The 18,816-nt window shown below is 36.5% G+C and overlaps 1 protein-coding gene across 3 annotated transcripts in view; it reads left to right on the top strand.

Moving 5' to 3' along the window:
* The window catches only part of CTNNA3 (catenin alpha 3), a 1,807,132-nt gene that overhangs the window by 942,062 nt on the left and 846,254 nt on the right, over nucleotides 1-18,816 (top strand). For all 3 annotated transcript variants that reach the window (XM_058696469.1, XM_058696467.1, XM_058696468.1), the window contains one exon: nucleotides 17,549-17,629. In XM_058696469.1, coding sequence (XP_058552452.1) covers nucleotides 17,549-17,629 — 81 coding nt within the window. The remainder of the gene's footprint in view (nucleotides 1-17,548; nucleotides 17,630-18,816) is intronic.

Here is an 18,816-nt window from a genome sequence, read left to right as displayed (position 1 = left end):
GTGGGGATAGAGAATATATATATATTTATATACATATATATGTATATATATATGTGTATATATATATGTATGTATATATACACACACACATATATACACATATATACACACATATACATATATACACATACATATATGTGTGTATGTATGTATATATACACATGTATATATACACACATGTATATACACATGTATATATACACATGTGTATATATACATATTCTTACATATATATGTATGTGTGTGTATATATATGTACATGTGTGTGTGTGTATATATATATATATATATATTAGATAGAGATATATCAATATATATATATAGATATATATATCATATATATATACATATATACATATATACGTGTATGTATACATACATGTATATATGTATATATGTATACATATATATGTATATATATGTGTATATATATGTATATATATGTATACATATATACGTATATATGTATACATATATATGTATATATATGTGTATATATATGTATATATATGTATACATATATACGTATATATGTATATATGTAATATATATATATATACTATATATATATTAGATAGAGACACTGCCTAATTAAGGCACAATGCTTAATAAAGAATCACTGTGGGGTACCTGGGTGGCTCAGTGGGTTAAGCATCCACCTTCGGCTCAGGTCATGGTCTCAGGTCATGATCTCACAGCTCATGAGTTCAAGCCCTGCATCGGGCTCTCTGCTGTCAGCACAGAGCCCTCTTTGAATCCTCTGTACCCCTCTCTCTTTGCCCCTCCCCCACTTGTTCTCTCTCACTCTCTCCGAAAATAAATTAAAAAAAAAACAACTAAAAAAAAAAGGTCACCAGGTATGACTTGCAATTTCTAGGTATCAGTTTTAATATCTTTTCACTTTCCCAGCAGCAAGTACTACCAAGCTAACATTCAGCATCCTACACATACCAGAGCACTGATTACTTAAATATGTGGATACTTTCAACTGATTGACTGCAGCTCCTAACCCTGCTGTCTCTAGCGCCTGAGTGCTTATGCCCGTGCTGAAGTGTGGTGCTCACACACACCTGCTTGCCAGATATTTTCAGCAACACTGCCTTTACTCCCACCCCACATTACCATTTACTGCTTCATGCTCAATATTAGTCTTATCAATACAGAAAATATTCCACTTAATTATAGTATCAAGAACTCACAAGAATCAGTATCTTCTGTTCTTCCATAAGTCATAAAAATTAAATCTTGTTAAATGGATTGTATGCTTACATTGATTTAGCAGGAGGAATAGTGCATTTTTGTGAATTTAGATGCCTTTAATCCATAAATATTGACTTTAGTTTTTTCATAAGAACAAAGTTTTAGTAAGCATATAAATACAGTGAAAAGATGTTTTACTTATAAAATGGTAGAAAAAAATTATTTTTTCACATGCTTGTACTAATTAACGCACTTGTTGTTTATAAAGTATCCCACTGAACTAAAAATGTGCTTATTACATATGATTCTTACCTACTTAATAAAGTACTTAAACATTTCTTATATTTATAGTCCAGCTTCAACTGTACCCATCTGTAATTATCCAGGATCCCTCAACTTCCATATCTTTAAAATAGTTGTGTAATCTAGGTTCACACCAAATTGACTGACACCTCCTTACAATCAGGTGCAAGAAAATCAAGTTTTGGTTTTTTATATATAGGTGACTGTGAAAGACTGGCCCAGGGCAGTTGTTTGAGTTCATTCTTTCAGTGATTGCTAGTATGGTTCTTCAAATGCAATATTTGTGTGTTTCTGTATTTTTTTGTTAACCTGTAATGTTCTTACTGCATAATGTTATATCTGTATTTTATGACCCATGATTTCTAGCTAGTTCATTTAGCTGTTTCCCTGAGGATGATGGAAGGAGGAGTTAATATCCTCAGCTTTCTAACAGCAGACATTGAAAAGGATCATGCCTGTCTCTTACTTACTGACTCTCTAAGCCACACTGCAAGAAATATTACAGGCAACAGATAGTTTCATTTTCAATTTAGACACCCATTATTTGATGTTTACAGGCCATTTCTAATTCTGAGTCCAGAATTTATGGTTTGTTCTGGCGATTATCATCACAGCAATCTCCTGCAACTCAGCTGTGCTTCATTGGGAGCTCGGTGCTGCTTTATCAGTCTTCCCTGACGTCTGGAACTGATATATAACACCACGTCCAAATCACCCCAGCTCAGAGAGACTTGGTTTATGACTCCCAAGATATCTGTCTCTTCTGCTGGGGAGGCCAGTTTGCACAGCCTCAGTTAAGGGGAAACTTGACCCTTGGGAAGAAGAGCAGTGTTCATTAAACAAACAAAAAAACTAACATGTAAGTCTCTGCACCCCTCTTGACCAAAATTAGATGATATCATTAATTAAATTACTTTTTTTTTTGGTACCAAATAATAATGAACCCAAGGTGTTACCTAGTTTGCCTTGCAAACATAAGATCAAGAGTGACGTATAAATCGCCTGAAGAGATGGTAAAATAGTGGCAGTGATTTATTTGGAATTATAGCCACATTTCAAATGGTTATTTTATAGTCTCCCTTTTGAATATACAGCATTTAGTTTTACCTCTAAGATGCATGGATATTTTCAGGGCTCTGTTTGATAGCATTGATTAAATTTTACTGAAAGACCTTAGAAATCTCTGTGTACTAGTGGTCTGTAGAAGAATCACTCCCTATGTTTGCATTTTTGAAAGGATGTGGTAGCAGATGCATTTATGACATGTGCCAAAGGCCAAATGATATTTCATTTTAAATCTTGCTGATCATATAGAGAATGAGAATATCTTTTGCCTCCAGGGTCTGCCTACTTTTGTGCTTTCCTTGTGGCCTGTCACTTGCCTCTCATCCCTTCAAGGGGGATTAGAACTAACAAAACTAGACAAGGAGACTAGGCTTGGTCCTAAAACGGGTTCCTATTCCTTCTTTCCTAAATTAATAATTGTTCAGCACTTCCTTGAGAATTTACATTCTGCCACGGAGGGAGTGACAAGCCAGAGAAGGAAAGAGAGAGAAACCCACAAGAGAGGGCTATAAATGAGTCCTCCCCAACTTGTGTCCAACCTCACTCACCAGGTAAGTTGCTCCACTTTGAGGGACCAATGAACTCAAAATATTCCTCCACTAGTATTTTCTCCTTAAGAAATAAAACAAAAATGTTCTTTCTTGTAGGGAAATACAGCCAGAAGGCAGTAAGTATCTCCAGTAGTACTGTTCGATAGATGGAGATCAGATCTGGAAGGGACCCCAAGAAGTCTGTTCCTTTACGCTCTTTTACAGAAGAGAAAACTGAGACCCATAGACACCATGTGATTTACCCAAGTTTACACATCCAGTAAGTGGAAAAGTTAAGACTTAAACCCACTTCTCTGACTCATTGAGTAGAGATTTTTTTTCTCTGCATCAATGAATGAAGAAAATTTAGATGTATCTGGAGTTAGTCTTAGAACTATCAATTTGAGTACAGAAGGATTTTCTTTGAAGTCGCATTGTGAATTGTAAATTTGCATCATTCATTCTGTTAGCAGAGTGCTAGGTGAGTCTGGGATACCACTCTAAGTTGGAGTCAACTGCCCTCAGGTCTTATCTGTTTTGATGGCTTCCCTTCCCGTTGCATGACTTAAACACCACCCTGATGCTTGGTCTCTGAGAATGGTCAATATTTGATGTATTTCTTAACAAATCCCCTTCTTCCTACTATTCCTTCCCAATAAGATTTCCAACATGTGGATGCTTCCACGGCAGCTTTTGGAGTTTAAAACTCAAATAACTAGGATGTTCAAAAAGCAAGTAAAATATCATTATTATATTTTTTTATCTCTCACTGTCACTTTTTTTCCTTTCAATTGAAGTCTAGTTGACATGTAATGTTACATTGGTTTCAGGTGTACATTGTAGTGATTTGGTAAGTCTATGCATTATGCTGTGCTCACCACAAGTGTGCCGACCTTCTGTCAGCATACAAGGCTATTACAATATCATTGACTGTATTCCCTGTGCTGTACCTTTTATTCCCGTGACTTACTCATTCCATAACTGGAAGGCTATATCTCCCACTCCCTTTCACCCATTTTGCCCATCCCTCTATACACCTCCCCTCTGGCAGCCATCAGTTTGTTTTCTGTATTTATGGGTCTGTTTCTGCTTTTTATTTGTTTGTTCATTTGTTTTGTTTTTTTAGAGTACACATATAACTAAAATCATTTAATGTTTGTATTTCTCTGTTTGACTTATTTCACGTAGCAGAAAACCCTCTAGGTTCATGTATGTTGCCAAAGGGTGGCAAGATCTCATCTTTTTTATGGCTGAGTAATATTCCATCACACACACACACACACACACACACACACACACACACGAGCAGGGGAGGGGCAGAGAGAGAGGGAGAGAGAGAGAATCCCGAGCAGGCAGAGCCCTACGTGGGCTAAAACCCATCAACCATGAGATCATGACCTGAGCTGAAATCAAGAGTCAGAAGCTTAACCGACTGAGTCACCCAGTCACCCTCCCCACTATCCCTTTAATTTTATACAGTATAGTAAATTTTTCGCCTAATCCTGGAAGAAAAATAAAGAAATGTCAAACATTTTTTTTTAGTTATCTTAGGTGTTTTGTGTCACTTTCTTTTTCTAATCAGTAGTTAGAATGTAATTGTCCAAACGTGTATTTTGATTTAAATTGGACCCAAATTTCCCACAGTTTGGGCCCACTGCAGGTAGGAAATCAATAGTTGGGGAAGAGAAGTCATTGGCTTTTTCTCCCATCCCCCTTTCCTGGCATGAAGCAAGGGGAAAGAGGGGAGGTAAGGGGAATAGCAAAGCTATTACTGGCTCCCTGTGTGTTGAAAACTGACTTTCCCCCAAGACTTACTGTGTCAGTTAGGGTCTCAGCAAGAGAAAACAGGGTATGTCAAGCTGGTAATTTGAGGAAAATGTATTAAAGGGCTTATTTACATAGATGTGGACAAGTTTGGGGGATCAACAAAGGATGAAGCATAGCAACTGTAAGGAGCCCACCCATATCCAGGCCTGAAGGAACAAGTGAGGGAGTGGTTCCTGGACCTAAGAGGGTCTCCTTATGGAGAAGTCTGCCTGACAAGTGTTGTGGTCTCCTCAAGAGAGAAACATGGTCAACTTAGAGCAACCCCTCAGAGTAGCAATAAGAAGATAAATACCTTACCCTTACTCCCCTCCCACCCTCTTATGACTCTTATTGTCCAAATCCACTTGAAAACAGGGAACAAGGGAATATCTGTATGAAATCTAGACTGCAGGGGCAGAGGGTGTGGTGAAAGGGATGGTGAGTGGATCTGGAGGGGCAAATGGAAAAATAAGCATGGGTAATTTCATGACCTCCTTGGAGGTCCACATTTTACCTGTAATTCACTTGATATGAGTGGTAGATTCTCCCACAACTGACAGCTTATTCTCAAAATCCAGCAGTTTCTATAACTCCTCATTATTTACTAACCTAGGTAGATTTAAGATTAAGAAAAAAAAAAACATGGTCTTGGGAAAAAAACCAAGACGACCCCAGACCAGTTTTCTGTTGCATGAGGCTCATATCTAGAGCATGGAAAATGTTCAGACATTGGAATTCAGTCACTTCTGGTTATTCATCAGCAACTAGCCAGCCACCTCTCATCAGATTTCTCAAGATAGAGTTTACACCTACCCACTGAATCTCAGCTGCCAGGGATTCACACCATACTTTCTAAATGGTCCCACTGAAGTCTCTTTTATCAGACTTATGTGGGTAAGGATGTAGGGAGGAGGATGGGAATCCTAAATTAGCTTTGTTCATATAAATTCTTTCCATAAAATCTTCCCCAGTCTCCACACATTTTCACCTTTATATCTTCATTATAGATTTGAGGTTTCAGAGTCATGTAACTGGCTTTTAATTATTTCTTTTGAAAATCGTTATCTTGGTCTGGCACATCAGTGTGAAATTCCTTATGTGCATCTTGATGCGTTAGTTAAAGCTAAATATTTTAAATGAAAAGAAGAATGGAAAATTTTATTTATTGTGTAGGGTCTGGAGGTAGGAGTGTGGGGAGGAAGAGAATATTTTCAAGCAGGAGTCACTGGTTCTTCTTCAGTTACACCATGTAGGTCAATGTTTGTTTTGACTGCATAGAATTTCGATTATGCTTATGAGATTATTCTCTGTTAAAGATGTATACATAAATCAAGTTTTATAACAAAAATTATTTTCAGTAGGCTAAGAGGACTTGCTCTATTTATATCATATTATTGGTAAAGAAATTTCAACTGTAAAGAAAATTATTACCTGCTAATGTATTTTGAAGGAAAAATTTTCATATGCCAAGTTTCTTTAAAGTGCAAACTATTTTTTTAATGTTTCATGTTTTTATTTAAATTCTAGCTAGTTAACATATAGTGTAACACTATATGTTACTTTCAGGAGTAGAATTTAATGATTCATCACTTACATATAATACCAGTACTCATCACAATAGCCCTTCTTAATATCCATTGCCCATTAGCCCATTCCCCTGCCCACCTCCCCTCCAGCCACCCTCCGTTTGTTCTCTACCATTAAGAGTCTCTTTTGTGGTTTGCCTCCCTCTCTTTTTTTTCTTTCCCCTATGTTTGTCTGTTTTGTTTCTTAAATTCTACATATGAGTGAAATCATATGGTATTTGCCTTTCTCTGACTAATTTTGCTTAGCATAATAATCTCTAGCTCCATTCACATCTTTAAAGTGTAACACCTATCTTTAAGTTTTATCCTTGCCACAGTATCTGACTCTTTGACTTATGAACCTTGAAAGTTCTAACTGAAAATAACAATGACAGAAAGTGTTTATTTTGATCATTAAAGAATAAATCTGTGGTATTTTTATTTTATAGTATTAAAAATAAACATGTCTGCAACGTACAGGGTACAGTTAATGGTGAAAGTGAAAACAATAATTAGAATCGTGGAAATCTATCTGGTTTATATTTTGTATGTATGAGCCACAGAAACACTTTGTTAGATGGTCTATAATAAACTACATAAAGCTCACTGTTGGCTGAAGTTTGACATATTGAGTATAATTAAACTGTGAAAACCTGGCTCAGGAAATAAAAAGAATAAGAATTATACGTAAGAAACTGTAGAAATGACAAGATAAAATTTTAATGAGATCAGTATTGTTTTAATACTCTACCTCCCAAAGCATTGTAGAGACAGAAAAATTGCTAGAGTACAGTTGTTCCTTTTAAAAGATGGAAAATTATTTGTTTGGACTATGTGTTTAATGCCATGTCATTACTTATTAGACTCTGGCAGTGGCTTTTAATATGATAAAAAAAGATATTTGCCATAAGAACTCAAGGTATAATTGACAGCGTAAAATATCATGTTCTACTTTCTTACAGATGCCCTTATATTAGCATGAAGCCTGTTTTCTTTATTGGTAGGCAGTCTCCTGAAGCTGGCTTCTGGGTCAAGCATCACAAAATCAAAAAGATTTCTAGAATGAGCCAGACCACCTTCTGAAATAACCTTTGACAATGACTCAACAAAGAGATTTTGGAAAATGAAATGTCAGTAAAGACATGATGTGCAATTTAACCATTAATTGAAATAAGAGGACTTGTGAACTTGGGCCTGGCTGGCTCTCTATATTTTTGTCTACATTGACTTCTGTGAAGATTATGCTATTGTCCATGACTCAGTAACATGATCTCTACAGTCTTTCTGATGACCATGGCAAATCCTCCTTAAATAGGTCTGTATGGTGTTTCATATGTTCATTAATTCATCTATCAGTTCAGTCATTTTTTGAAATTATTCAAATCAAAAAAATATGGAGCATCTATTACAGCCAACCACTGCTGGAAATATAGCAGTGAATAAAAATAATTTCTGCTCTATACCCCCAGTGACCTTACAGATAACTGTTTGTATTGCTAATAATGAGAATTTATTAAATGTCAGTAGTAAGGCAGTTGCGGCCTTGCATGTCTATGTACATTTATTTTGTTTAACTCACACAACTACTCCTCAAACAGGTATTGTCATCTTCATATAGATGCGGAGGCTGACGCTTAGCCTACCTAACTAGCATGTGGTCACTTTGTTAATTAGTCTTGGAACTAAGATTCGAAGAATATCTATCTGATCCTATTCTACTTTTAATGGCAATTTAACACAAATGTTATTTTAAATGCAACGCAATTGATATAAAATGTCCTGAACAGCTGAGACAATAAGTCAAGTTTCAAAAGAAGAGACATTATTTTAATCTGTTTGTATACCAATACCACAACTGACTGATTTAGTCAATTTTGATTGTGATGAGGCAGACTTATTTCTTTGCTTTAAACCATTAATCCCCAAAGCTATGATTTATGCAAACAGAAACAACAAAGAAGGTACACTCTCTCACACACAAAGACAAAACCTGTGAAGCTGACAGGTTTTCTATTATTTTGTTATGTCAAAAATAGTATAAAAATAAAAGATACTGTACCATTAAATAAAGCCATCATTTTATAAAAGAAGTAACGACAAAAGTTTAACATAAAAAGTGAAAACGCTCAGATTAAAGGACAACTCTTATAAATAAATAACTCAATTATCTGTATGATTGCATTTTTACCTTATGAGTCCTGAGATGAGAATTTAGAAACCATTAATGTACACAATATCTTTGGATCCTGCCCTGAACCTAAGTAAAACCTTCAATTTTGAATATATTCCCTTTATTTAATAGTAATCATAGCATGGTTTATAGAAACAGTCACTGACCTAGGAGCTGGCAAAATTTGAAACCCATTAGAACAGGGGTCATAGCAAGTTTAGTTTAATGCTGAATCACTGAAATTAATAAACTCCATCTTTTCAAATTCTCCCTATTAAGACCAGTGTTGGTTCCAGAGTTTGTTGGGCTTGCGGCAAGGACAAGAAGGGAAGGAAGAGGGAGGGAAATGGGAGGAAGGGATTGAGGCAAGCTATAACAAAACAGAATAGCTTGAGGTGGAAATAGTGAAAGAGCCAGTGGGAAATAGAGTCTGAGGTTTCTCCTGACTCTTCAGTCTCTTGCCAAGTTACTTATCGGTCACTGCAGTGGACCTTTGCATCTGTACTTGCATGTATGTGTAACTGATTTTCCAAGGCAATATCTTTAAAAGAGAAGCCCGTGGTTTATATCCATCCCTGAGATTTAAGATGGGTTAGTAACATCACCAGTAAAACAATTTGACTTTTATTGTAGTGCAAACCCATGAATATCTGTTTCATGTTTGGTGTGTGTCCATAAGCATCTCTGGTCCGAGGACACATGCAACAGGAGGCAGTGTCCTGTTCTCAGTACTAGACTAGAGGTGCACTAGACTATATACATCAACAGAGAACATGCTCTTAGAGCCAGGAGGGACTCTGAATCCAGAGATCAGTTACTGCAATGGCCTCCTTTTACAGATGCAGAGACTAAGGACAAGAGAGGTGATTCAACTCGGTTAAGGTCACCCAGGGAGCTTATTTCAGAGCTCTCATTTTCTGATCCACAGATTAAATTTCATTCTCATGCCAAGTTTATGTTAGACCTTCTTGTAGGGAATAATGACAATGATCTCTGAATAAAAATACTGATTGGATAGAGCATATGACAGCTAACAGGGTGAATATTAGTTACTTTTGTTAAAATATAAACATGTAAATAAAACTATTTGAATATTATTTACTATCAATAAAAATGTAGTTAACCATTTCTTCATTTATTTATTTTATCTATAGCCATTAGCTGAGTGCAGAACACTGAAGTAGATCCTAAGATTAGAGTTAAGACTTGACGATTTAGAAGATGAGGCAGGGGTGCCTGGGTGGCTCAGTCAGTTGGGCGTCTGACTTTGGCTCAGGTCATGATCTCACAGCTCCTGAGCTCCTGAGTTCAAGTTTGAGTTTGAGCCCCGTGAGGGGCTCTGTGCTGAGAGCTCAGAGCCTGGAGCCAGCCTCAGATTCTGTGTCTCCCTTTCTCTCTGCCTCTTCCCTGCTCGCTCTGCCTCTCTCTCTCTCTCTCTCTCTCTCTCTCTCTCCCTCTCTCTCAAAAATAAACATTAAAAAAATTAAAAAAATAAAAAAGATGAGGCGGAGTGTAAATAGAAGGTGACAAGACATTTTGCAAGCATTATGATTGAAAAGTGTAGGGAAAATTGTAGAAATGCAAATGACAGGGTTTTCCTTTTCTTTTTTATGTTCATTTATTTATTTTGAGAGAGAGAGTGTGTGCCTGCATGCTTGCGAGGGGGGAGGGGCAGATATAGAATCCCAAGCAGGCTCTGCCTGCTGCAGTATCATCGCAGAGCCCGATGCGGGGCTCAATCTCATGAACCATGAGATCATCACCTGAGTTGGATGCTTAACAGACTGAGCCATCTAGGCACCCCAAGGAGGTTTTAATTTTTAATGCTTTATTTTTTACTGAGGAAAGTCAGAGAAGATGAAATAGAAGATGAGGTGCTTAAACTGTTTTGAGTTATGAGGTAAGAATTTTGAACAAGGAGTGATCATCAGGACATTCGAGGATAAAAGTTTAGTGTTTGGAAAAGAATAAGGAAAACAGCCAACTGGTGTAGTTCAGAAAGTGCAAGCATTAGGAACAATGGTGACACTGTTGGTAGGTATAATAATAACTGCTAACATTTCTTGAGCCTTTACTACTTGCCAGAATTTGACTATCCTTCATCTCGTAGTGTCTGATAATAGTTGTATAATATAATTACTGTATTTTATCTATTTTTATAAGGTAAGGAAGCTAAGAGTTGGAAAAATTAAGTAATTTGGCTCAGGACACATAGCTGTCAAATGATCTTAGAGCACAGAATCAAACACAATTTTAACTGTCTCCACAAACTTCTATATTATTCTGCTCATTATTTTTAAGAAACAGATTTATATAATTTACATAAAATATTAATCTGGGTTTAAGTTACAGCTCATTCAAGTCGTTACAGTATGGTGGATAAACCCTCAGATTAGACACAGCTCAATTTGATCCTACCACTTACTACATTAAGATATTTAAATTAACGGAGCCTTCAATGTCTTCATATGCAAAGGTGTGAACAGTTATTGTGAATGGCATTCTAGACAATAAATGTAAAGTACTTAGCTGGTTCCCTCTCACTGATTCTCAGTCCACCCAGCAGGCTTTGCACGGGGTGGCATTTTACTTCCCCAACAATATAAAAGTTCAAGATACTTGTGCAGTCTTTAACCTGTGTGCTTGATAAAGTTATTTTAAAAAAACCTCATTTCAAGTCTCAAAGTTAATTTTTCTTTGTTTGTTTTAGTTTTAGTCTTATGGCACAGACTTTGTTTTAGAAATATTTTTTAGTATACCCTGTCAGGATGTTTTCCTGACATGCCATTCAGTAGAGTGGCATTCTAGAATAGATTTCATTTTTTATGCTTATCTGTTTGTATGTCTTTCATGCCTGAAAAAAGCGGACTAGAATCTGTGCCTCTGCTAAGTGTTAAGCATAAAATATTTTTAAAGCTATTTCTGCAGAGGAGAACTAAATTAAAGGCATTATATTTCATCTTTACCATGAGATGAAGATTTCCCATTTAAAGGGAAATGTGTCATTTTAAAAGGTTGAATACGATGGCACACATTTAAAAAAGAAAAAAGAAAAAAATAACAAAACAACAACAAAAACATTTTTCTTGATGTTTAAATTCTGCACAGGGTTCCTCTCTGCACTGATAACATTTTCATTTGATTATGAATTAGATAAATTTTCATTTGCTTTAATATCCCTTCATATCCCTTAGTATTTGAAGCTTCATAGTTTTTTTGAGGTCAACATCATGACCTTCCTAGTTCAAATGTCTCCTTTTATTTGTACCATTAAAGATTTGTATTATGCCTTGTTTCCAACACATTTTCAACAGTTGTTTATGAAAAACATTGTACAATAAAAGTAAAATATTATTCTGTAATTCTGCTTTTTTAGAGAACATGGCCCTTTCAACAGAATTTTAAAATTAGAAAGGAATAAAGGAACAATTTGGGGCAAGTCTTCATTTTATGGGTGTGGAAATTAAGGCCCAGGGATGTTATGGAATTTGCCAAAGATTAACTTTATCCAGTCTTTCTTTTCTCTATTTATTCAAGAAATAACTTTTGAGCTTCTACTCTGTGCAAAGCGCTTTGCTAGATGTTATGAGGGACAAATTATGTGTGAGAAGTTTCTCTCCCTCAAGGATGATACAGTCTAGTGAGAGAGATGCATGCAGGTAAGCAGTTCACCGAAGGGCGATTACTAAAGAAATGAGCTCCTCATAGGCCCTTCAGCAGTTCCCAAACTGATATCATTATCCTTGTATTGACCTGGATTTCCCTTGAAAATGACCAGTTCAACACCATCATCACCTACAGAAACCTGGACGCCAGCCTACATTGTCCTCTTTTCTTCACCCACCCCCAGCATCTACTAGTCATCATCTTACCCGGTTTACTCAGAGTCCTTAAATCTGTTCGTTTTCTTCATCCTGACTGCCAGTGAATTAATTTAACACTTTTCCTCTTTCTGTGCACTGTTGCTGCAACTGTCTAACTCCTCTGCCTGTCCTTGTCCCTAATCTCTTTAAATAAATTGTGCATACTCCAGCCAGATTGATGTATTTGAATAATGTTCTGTGTCATTCACTGGCTTAACTTCTGTGACTCCTAGTGGTCTATGAGATCAACCTTATTTCTTAATGTGGCAAAGACCTCCAGGATCTGGTTTCCCCTCATACTTTTTATGCTAGTTACCATACACTCTTTAAAGACTTTTGCCTTTGCTCTATCTGTCTCTGTCCACCTAGAAAGGCCTTCTCTTTTATCTTCTCCTGGTTTACTGCTACCTGCCTTGCAGTATTCAACTGTTACCTCCTCAGGAATCTTTCCCTCATTCTTAATGGGAGTGCTGCTCCCATTGATCCATGGGTTACCCTGGATACCTCTATTAAATGTTGTGTTTATGTCTGTTTCTAGCATGACATGTGTGCTCCTCAAAGGCAGGCATTAGGTCTAATGTATCATTGGTCCTTGTATGGTGCCTGGTATTTAGTAGACAATAAAGAATAAAGAAGTATTGAATAGATTGAATTGTTTATTGAACAAAGTGTTATAAAAGAAGTATAAAAATATAAGACAGTATCATGGAAGTAATGAATTTCAACTGAGAAGATTAAAAAAAAAAAGCTTCATGTAAAATTCAGTAATTTAGTTGAGTCTTAAAAGAAGCCCATGATCAGAAATGTAGAAGAGATCAAAAGTGCAAAATGAGTTTTTTAATAGGGGAAAAGTTCCTGAGTTGTGGTTGTGTTGTGCAGAAAATAAAGGGCTCAGGGGCTCCTGGGTGGATCACTCAGTTGAGTGTCAGACTCTTGATTTTGGCTCAGCTCATGATCTCACAGTTCATGGGATCAAGCCCTTCAATGAGCTCTGTGCTGTCAGTGCAAAGCCTGCTTGGGATTCTCTCTCTCTCCCCCCCTCTCTCTGTCCCTCCCCTTGCTTGTACTCTCCCTCTCTCTTAAAATAAATAAACTTAAAGGGCCCATTAAGGCATCTCATTAATGTTTGATGAGTAAATATGGGAGTAGGTCCTTGAATGCCATGATCAAGAGTCTGCTATTAATTCCATCAGCAATGGGGATAGGGTGATGGTGTTTAGAATGAAGAAGGAGCATAATTAGACCTTAAATTTATTTTCTAGAGTAAACACCTTGAGGGTTGGGCTTTTTTTGTTTCTTGCTCACTATTTTATTCTCAAATAAAAGATGACTTGTATAAAAGTAGAACCTAATTATATATTTGAATAAACAAAGATGTTTTAGAACAGTACTGTCTGATATACCTTTCTGCAATGAGGGAAATGTTCTGTATTTGTGCTATACACTATAGTCCCACCAGACACATGTAGCTATTGCCTACTTTAAGGAACTTAGGAATTGAATTTTTAATGTTCTTTAATTTTAATTAATTTATATTTAAATTTAAGTAGCCACATGTGCCTAGTGGCTATTATGTTGGACAAAACACAGTGTAGAAAGTTCTCCCTCGCAGAGTCCCAACAGAAAACAGATGGAACATTCAAATTAGGATAATTCAAGGAGAACTTATTTATAAAGAGACTTTTTCCAAATATGTGGGCAGCTTTAAGGGAACCACAAGAGAGAGTGCAATTAACTGTGGTAGTGACATGGGAGCAATGGTGAGACAGATTTGATGGAATATTCATAGTTGAGATTATAATCCTGGATCACACTGGGACAGTATTTATAACGTGCAATAAAACTTTTAATGACGTTTCATTGAATGAAATCTATGTTCAGAGCTGTTCTTTTCAATAAAGTCTTTCCTGACAGTTTATTTACTTATGAGGAATGTGATTGCCTTCCCTGTACAGTGCTGATCTGTGCTGTGTTTTCTGTTTTTCACCCGGTACTCCACTGTGAGTGGTACCTTTTCCATTAGCGGGATTGTGCTGACTTAATGATGACTCCTATCAAGTCTCCTTTAAGAAGCATCCTCTCTTCTGAGCACCTAGAATGTAGGCAGACTCTGACTGTTATCTGTGGTTATGTTTTAATATCCTGCCCTTTCTGTCCCTTACTTCAGTATACACAATTCACCTTCAGTCCTAGCTCATTGCTTGATGATTTGTTAAGGCTTTGAAAACAGAAGGAATGAGGGCTTTTAAGCAGGATGGGACTATTTCTCCTTGCTTTATTTATTTTTATGCCATGCAAAAGGAATAAAGAGGCATAAAATGGCTTGACTGAGCCAAATAAATCTGGATAAATAGAACAAGGACCCAATAAAAAGCTGGAGGTGAAAAGAAGAAAGGTGGGGGCTGGGGGGAGGATACAGGGAAGGAAGAAGGGAAGATTTTATACTTTCTGTAATGATAGGGGCTGTTTATTATTACCTAGAGAACAAAATGTCTTTGACCCAATGAAAAACTTTTAACTAAGATTAAGCTCTGAGTAGAAATTAGGAAATCATCTTTATAGTCCTTATTTAATCCCTTCAGGTTGTCGCCTCCTGTCATCCTTTATTGAAATTTTGTATGCCACTGCGGCTTGCTCTAAGAAGGTTGACATCTTTTAGTTGTTTTGATGAATCTTCTCACAGAAGCTAGTGAGTTTCTATGATCAACACAGCAGGAATCTCCCATATTCTTTATGATGTCCTGTGTGTGTTAGGGCGGGGACCCTTCGTCTGTCCCACCCCTGACTCCTTTGATTATATCTGTTTTCATAAAGTTGAAAGAGACAACCAAAGCTACACTGCATGAAACTTGAAAATATGGGCTAGGTTATTTAGGTAAAATTAGAAACTGTCTTATATAGCCCATTGTGTATCTGTTTATGCCATTGCCTTACATGGCTCTGCATTAACTTTTTATAATTCTCTACTGCTACCATGGATAATGCTGCATAGGAGCTGTGAAGGTAGCCACAACTTTCATCTGGGTAATTGCCACCATTGCTTTTATTGCTCTGACATCTATTTATCTCTATTTCTCCCTCCCTCTTCTCTCCACTTCCTCACTAGATACAGTCTCCATCATGTACACATTGCACACTCATTGTCAAAAAGAAAAAGTGGTAAAAGACTTATTAGTCCTCTATTGTGTTTCCCCCTAGAAGGCATCTGGAAATGTGTGTGACCAATATTTGGCTATCATAGTACCTAAGAATTGTTACTGGAATTTAGTAGACAGGGGCCCATGGATGCCAAACATCTTGCAGTGTGTGATGATCTTAAATGATAGTGATTTTTTTTCCATCTTAAATATCAGTAACACCATTACTGAGAAAATCTAGGTGTAACTGAGGTTTAGGTGGGTACCAGTAACCTCATCTAGTAGAGGATTTTAGCTGTGCTTGATGGATAGATTCTAAAATCTCCTCAAGAATCTAGTATGACACCTTCCTGGCATTTGGTAGGCCCCTAATAAAACCATGTTGTGTTTTGAATAAAGTTCAAAATGGGAGAAATATTCCCATCCTGCTTAAAGAGGACTAGTCCTTATAGAGGACTAGTCAACACCATTCAGTAAGTCATCTGCAAGTTACTTTCAGGAATAGAAAAAAAAATAAGCTTAATAAGCTTTGCTTGTCAATATCAAGATGCTAACAGTATTGTAAGAGTGATGAACCTGCATAGAAACAAGTATATTGGGAAATTTTCAAAGTGCTGTTGGAACAAGGAAAGGTGAGAGTTTACTCTTGAGCAGAGTTGGTGGGGAAAACTCTTTATGGAAACCATTGAGGAACATGTGGATTTTAACAGCAGGTTATTTTGGTAGACACTTGCTGAAGTCGAGAGTACATTATATATACAAGGACTCGGGAGAAGAGATAGACATGACTAGGAATATTGTTACAGGGAAGGATAGTACTTGAGAAGATGTGACAGAATATAGGACTAAAAAAGATAGGTTGGGATAGAGTACAGATGGTCCTGAACTTCTTGTAAAGAAGTCTTTTCACTGGAAACTATGGATTTATGTGTGAATGTAGTCATTGAGCGCAATATATGACACACTGCCTAATGGGCTATACTTTGCCTCAGTTTCCTTCTTCATGGAGTCTGTGCTGTAAACTCCCTCAGTTATCAGAGGCTTAAACTTACCGTCCTGATTTTCAAGGTGTCCTCTCAAGAGCCCTTTTCAGTTTATTAATTTAAATGGTAGCAATTTTCTTAGAGGTGAATCGCATAATGATTTTTTTCAATCTTTTTTATACAAGATAGCACTGAAAAAAAGTATGATTAGATTCAATTCGGTTGTCTCCCACAAAAGTAATATGTAGAAAATACCAACCAAGGTGACTCTCTGTGTGCTTAATAGCCTAAAGATTTAGGTTAAGGATATAACAGAGAACTATTCTGCTTAAAAAATGAAAAGGTGTTGCACAAATTATCTTAAAGAGCCAAAAACAGCGTCCAGTTCCTACTTGAAACAATTTGTTCTTGGAATATTGTCAGCTAAAATTGTGGTCAACTTTTGCAAATTGTATGAATTTGCACTGCATATTTTATTTAGTGTTTAGCAAAACTCCAATATGGCTCTGCATAACTTACACAATACACCATGAAAATGACTTCAGAAACTCCCACAGAAGTTGACAAATTGGGCATCTAATGCTTTTAAGCTAATTGCATGCTTAGAGGTTAAAAAGTCGACTTGTTAAGAATGAAGATCAGAGTTTCTTGGAGATAATGCTCTGCCGGCTGCCACACTGAATGCAACCCAGCCCTGTATCAGAAATATTACAGAAGCTTAAGGAAGAAAATAATGTGAGCTTTAATCACCATTCTACTTAGTCTTAAGTGAAGTGCTCATGAATCATATGCAATATCATAGCAGTTTTGAAACCTATTCTTGAATTTTCAAGCTGTTATTTTCAGGAAATTTAGAAAGCAAATTGCTAAGTGATAAAGAGTAATTTGATACCATTGCTTATGCCATTTTTCCCCCTCTTTTTCAGACTGGAAAAAAGGAAAGGAGTAATACCCTGAATATTGCAATAGACAATATGTGCAAGAAGACAAGAGACCTTCGCAGACAGGTGAGGGATGAGAGACATGGAGACAGAAACACCATACAAAACGAACTTTTTTTCCACTGCTAGCATATTTACTTCTTGTTTTTGTTCTTTTTCAATTAATTTAGAACACAAAACTATAACAATAAATATATACCTACCATATTTACATACCTCAACCTTTTTTGTGGCAAACATAAAATAGGAAAAAGAGCATGTGACTTAATATCAGGCAGAGTTACACTAGAATTACACTCAAGTGCTGGCCCTGCCCTCATCAGCTGTGTGATCTTGGGGATAAAATAATCTTTTTGAACATCTCTGAACCTATAAAATGGAATTAATAATACATGATAGGACTGTGAGGGTTAAATGAAATGCCGATCAGTGCCTGCTATATAGTGATTTTTTAGGAAATGTTGGTAAATTGAGTCTATTATGTTAAAAACTGAGTTTATCATCCATATGCTTATAGCAAACAGCTAGCAGTCAGAGACATACCAATTTGCCCTTTCAGTTCTTTTCAGAATGCTTCAAAAATTAGTTTCTGTTTAAGCTAAGGCTACTTTGTAACCTTAGGTCATCAGGAACACTGGATTAGGAAGGATTTCATTAGATAATTTATCAGTCTAGTATTATGCCACAGGTCAATTTTTTCCTTCTAGAAACTGAAGACAGCTATTTTCAAAGACTGTGCTTTCCATTATTTTCCACTCTTTAATAACTAGAGTTCTTTTTCATGTATAACTTTAACTTGGTCACCAGTAACTCATAAAAGAGAGGCAAAAGCTTTTCAACCGTAAGCTTTTAATGCAATATATTATTGTAGTTTAATGGGAAGATTTAGTAAAATTGCCTGAGCAATCTTTTAATTCAGAGGTAGATTTGGAAATGGAATAAATAGGGATCCCTCAGCCAGTTAATATTAGCTGTAGAAAAACAATTTTGAGGGCTGTGAAAATTCCAGTTTCTCGACTTTATGGCCTTAATGTGAAGTCTATTTCTACTGTCAGCATCTAGAATCATGGAAGGTAAGAGTTGCAAACAGTTTAGCACAACCTGTCTTACAATGTGGATGAGAAAGCCTGCCTTTGTGGTGAGGTGACCTGCCTAAGGAGGAAGGGGCATCGAACTGACACCAGGTCATAACTTATACCAATTCAGAAGCTTTTACCCACAGGGCCATCCTTTCTCTTCATTGCAGGACTTCT

This window comes from Neofelis nebulosa, chromosome 13 (assembly GCF_028018385.1).
Source record: "Neofelis nebulosa isolate mNeoNeb1 chromosome 13, mNeoNeb1.pri, whole genome shotgun sequence".
NCBI classification, from domain to species: domain Eukaryota; kingdom Metazoa; phylum Chordata; class Mammalia; order Carnivora; family Felidae; genus Neofelis; species Neofelis nebulosa.
This window is presented reverse-complemented; position numbering and strand designations above follow the sequence as displayed.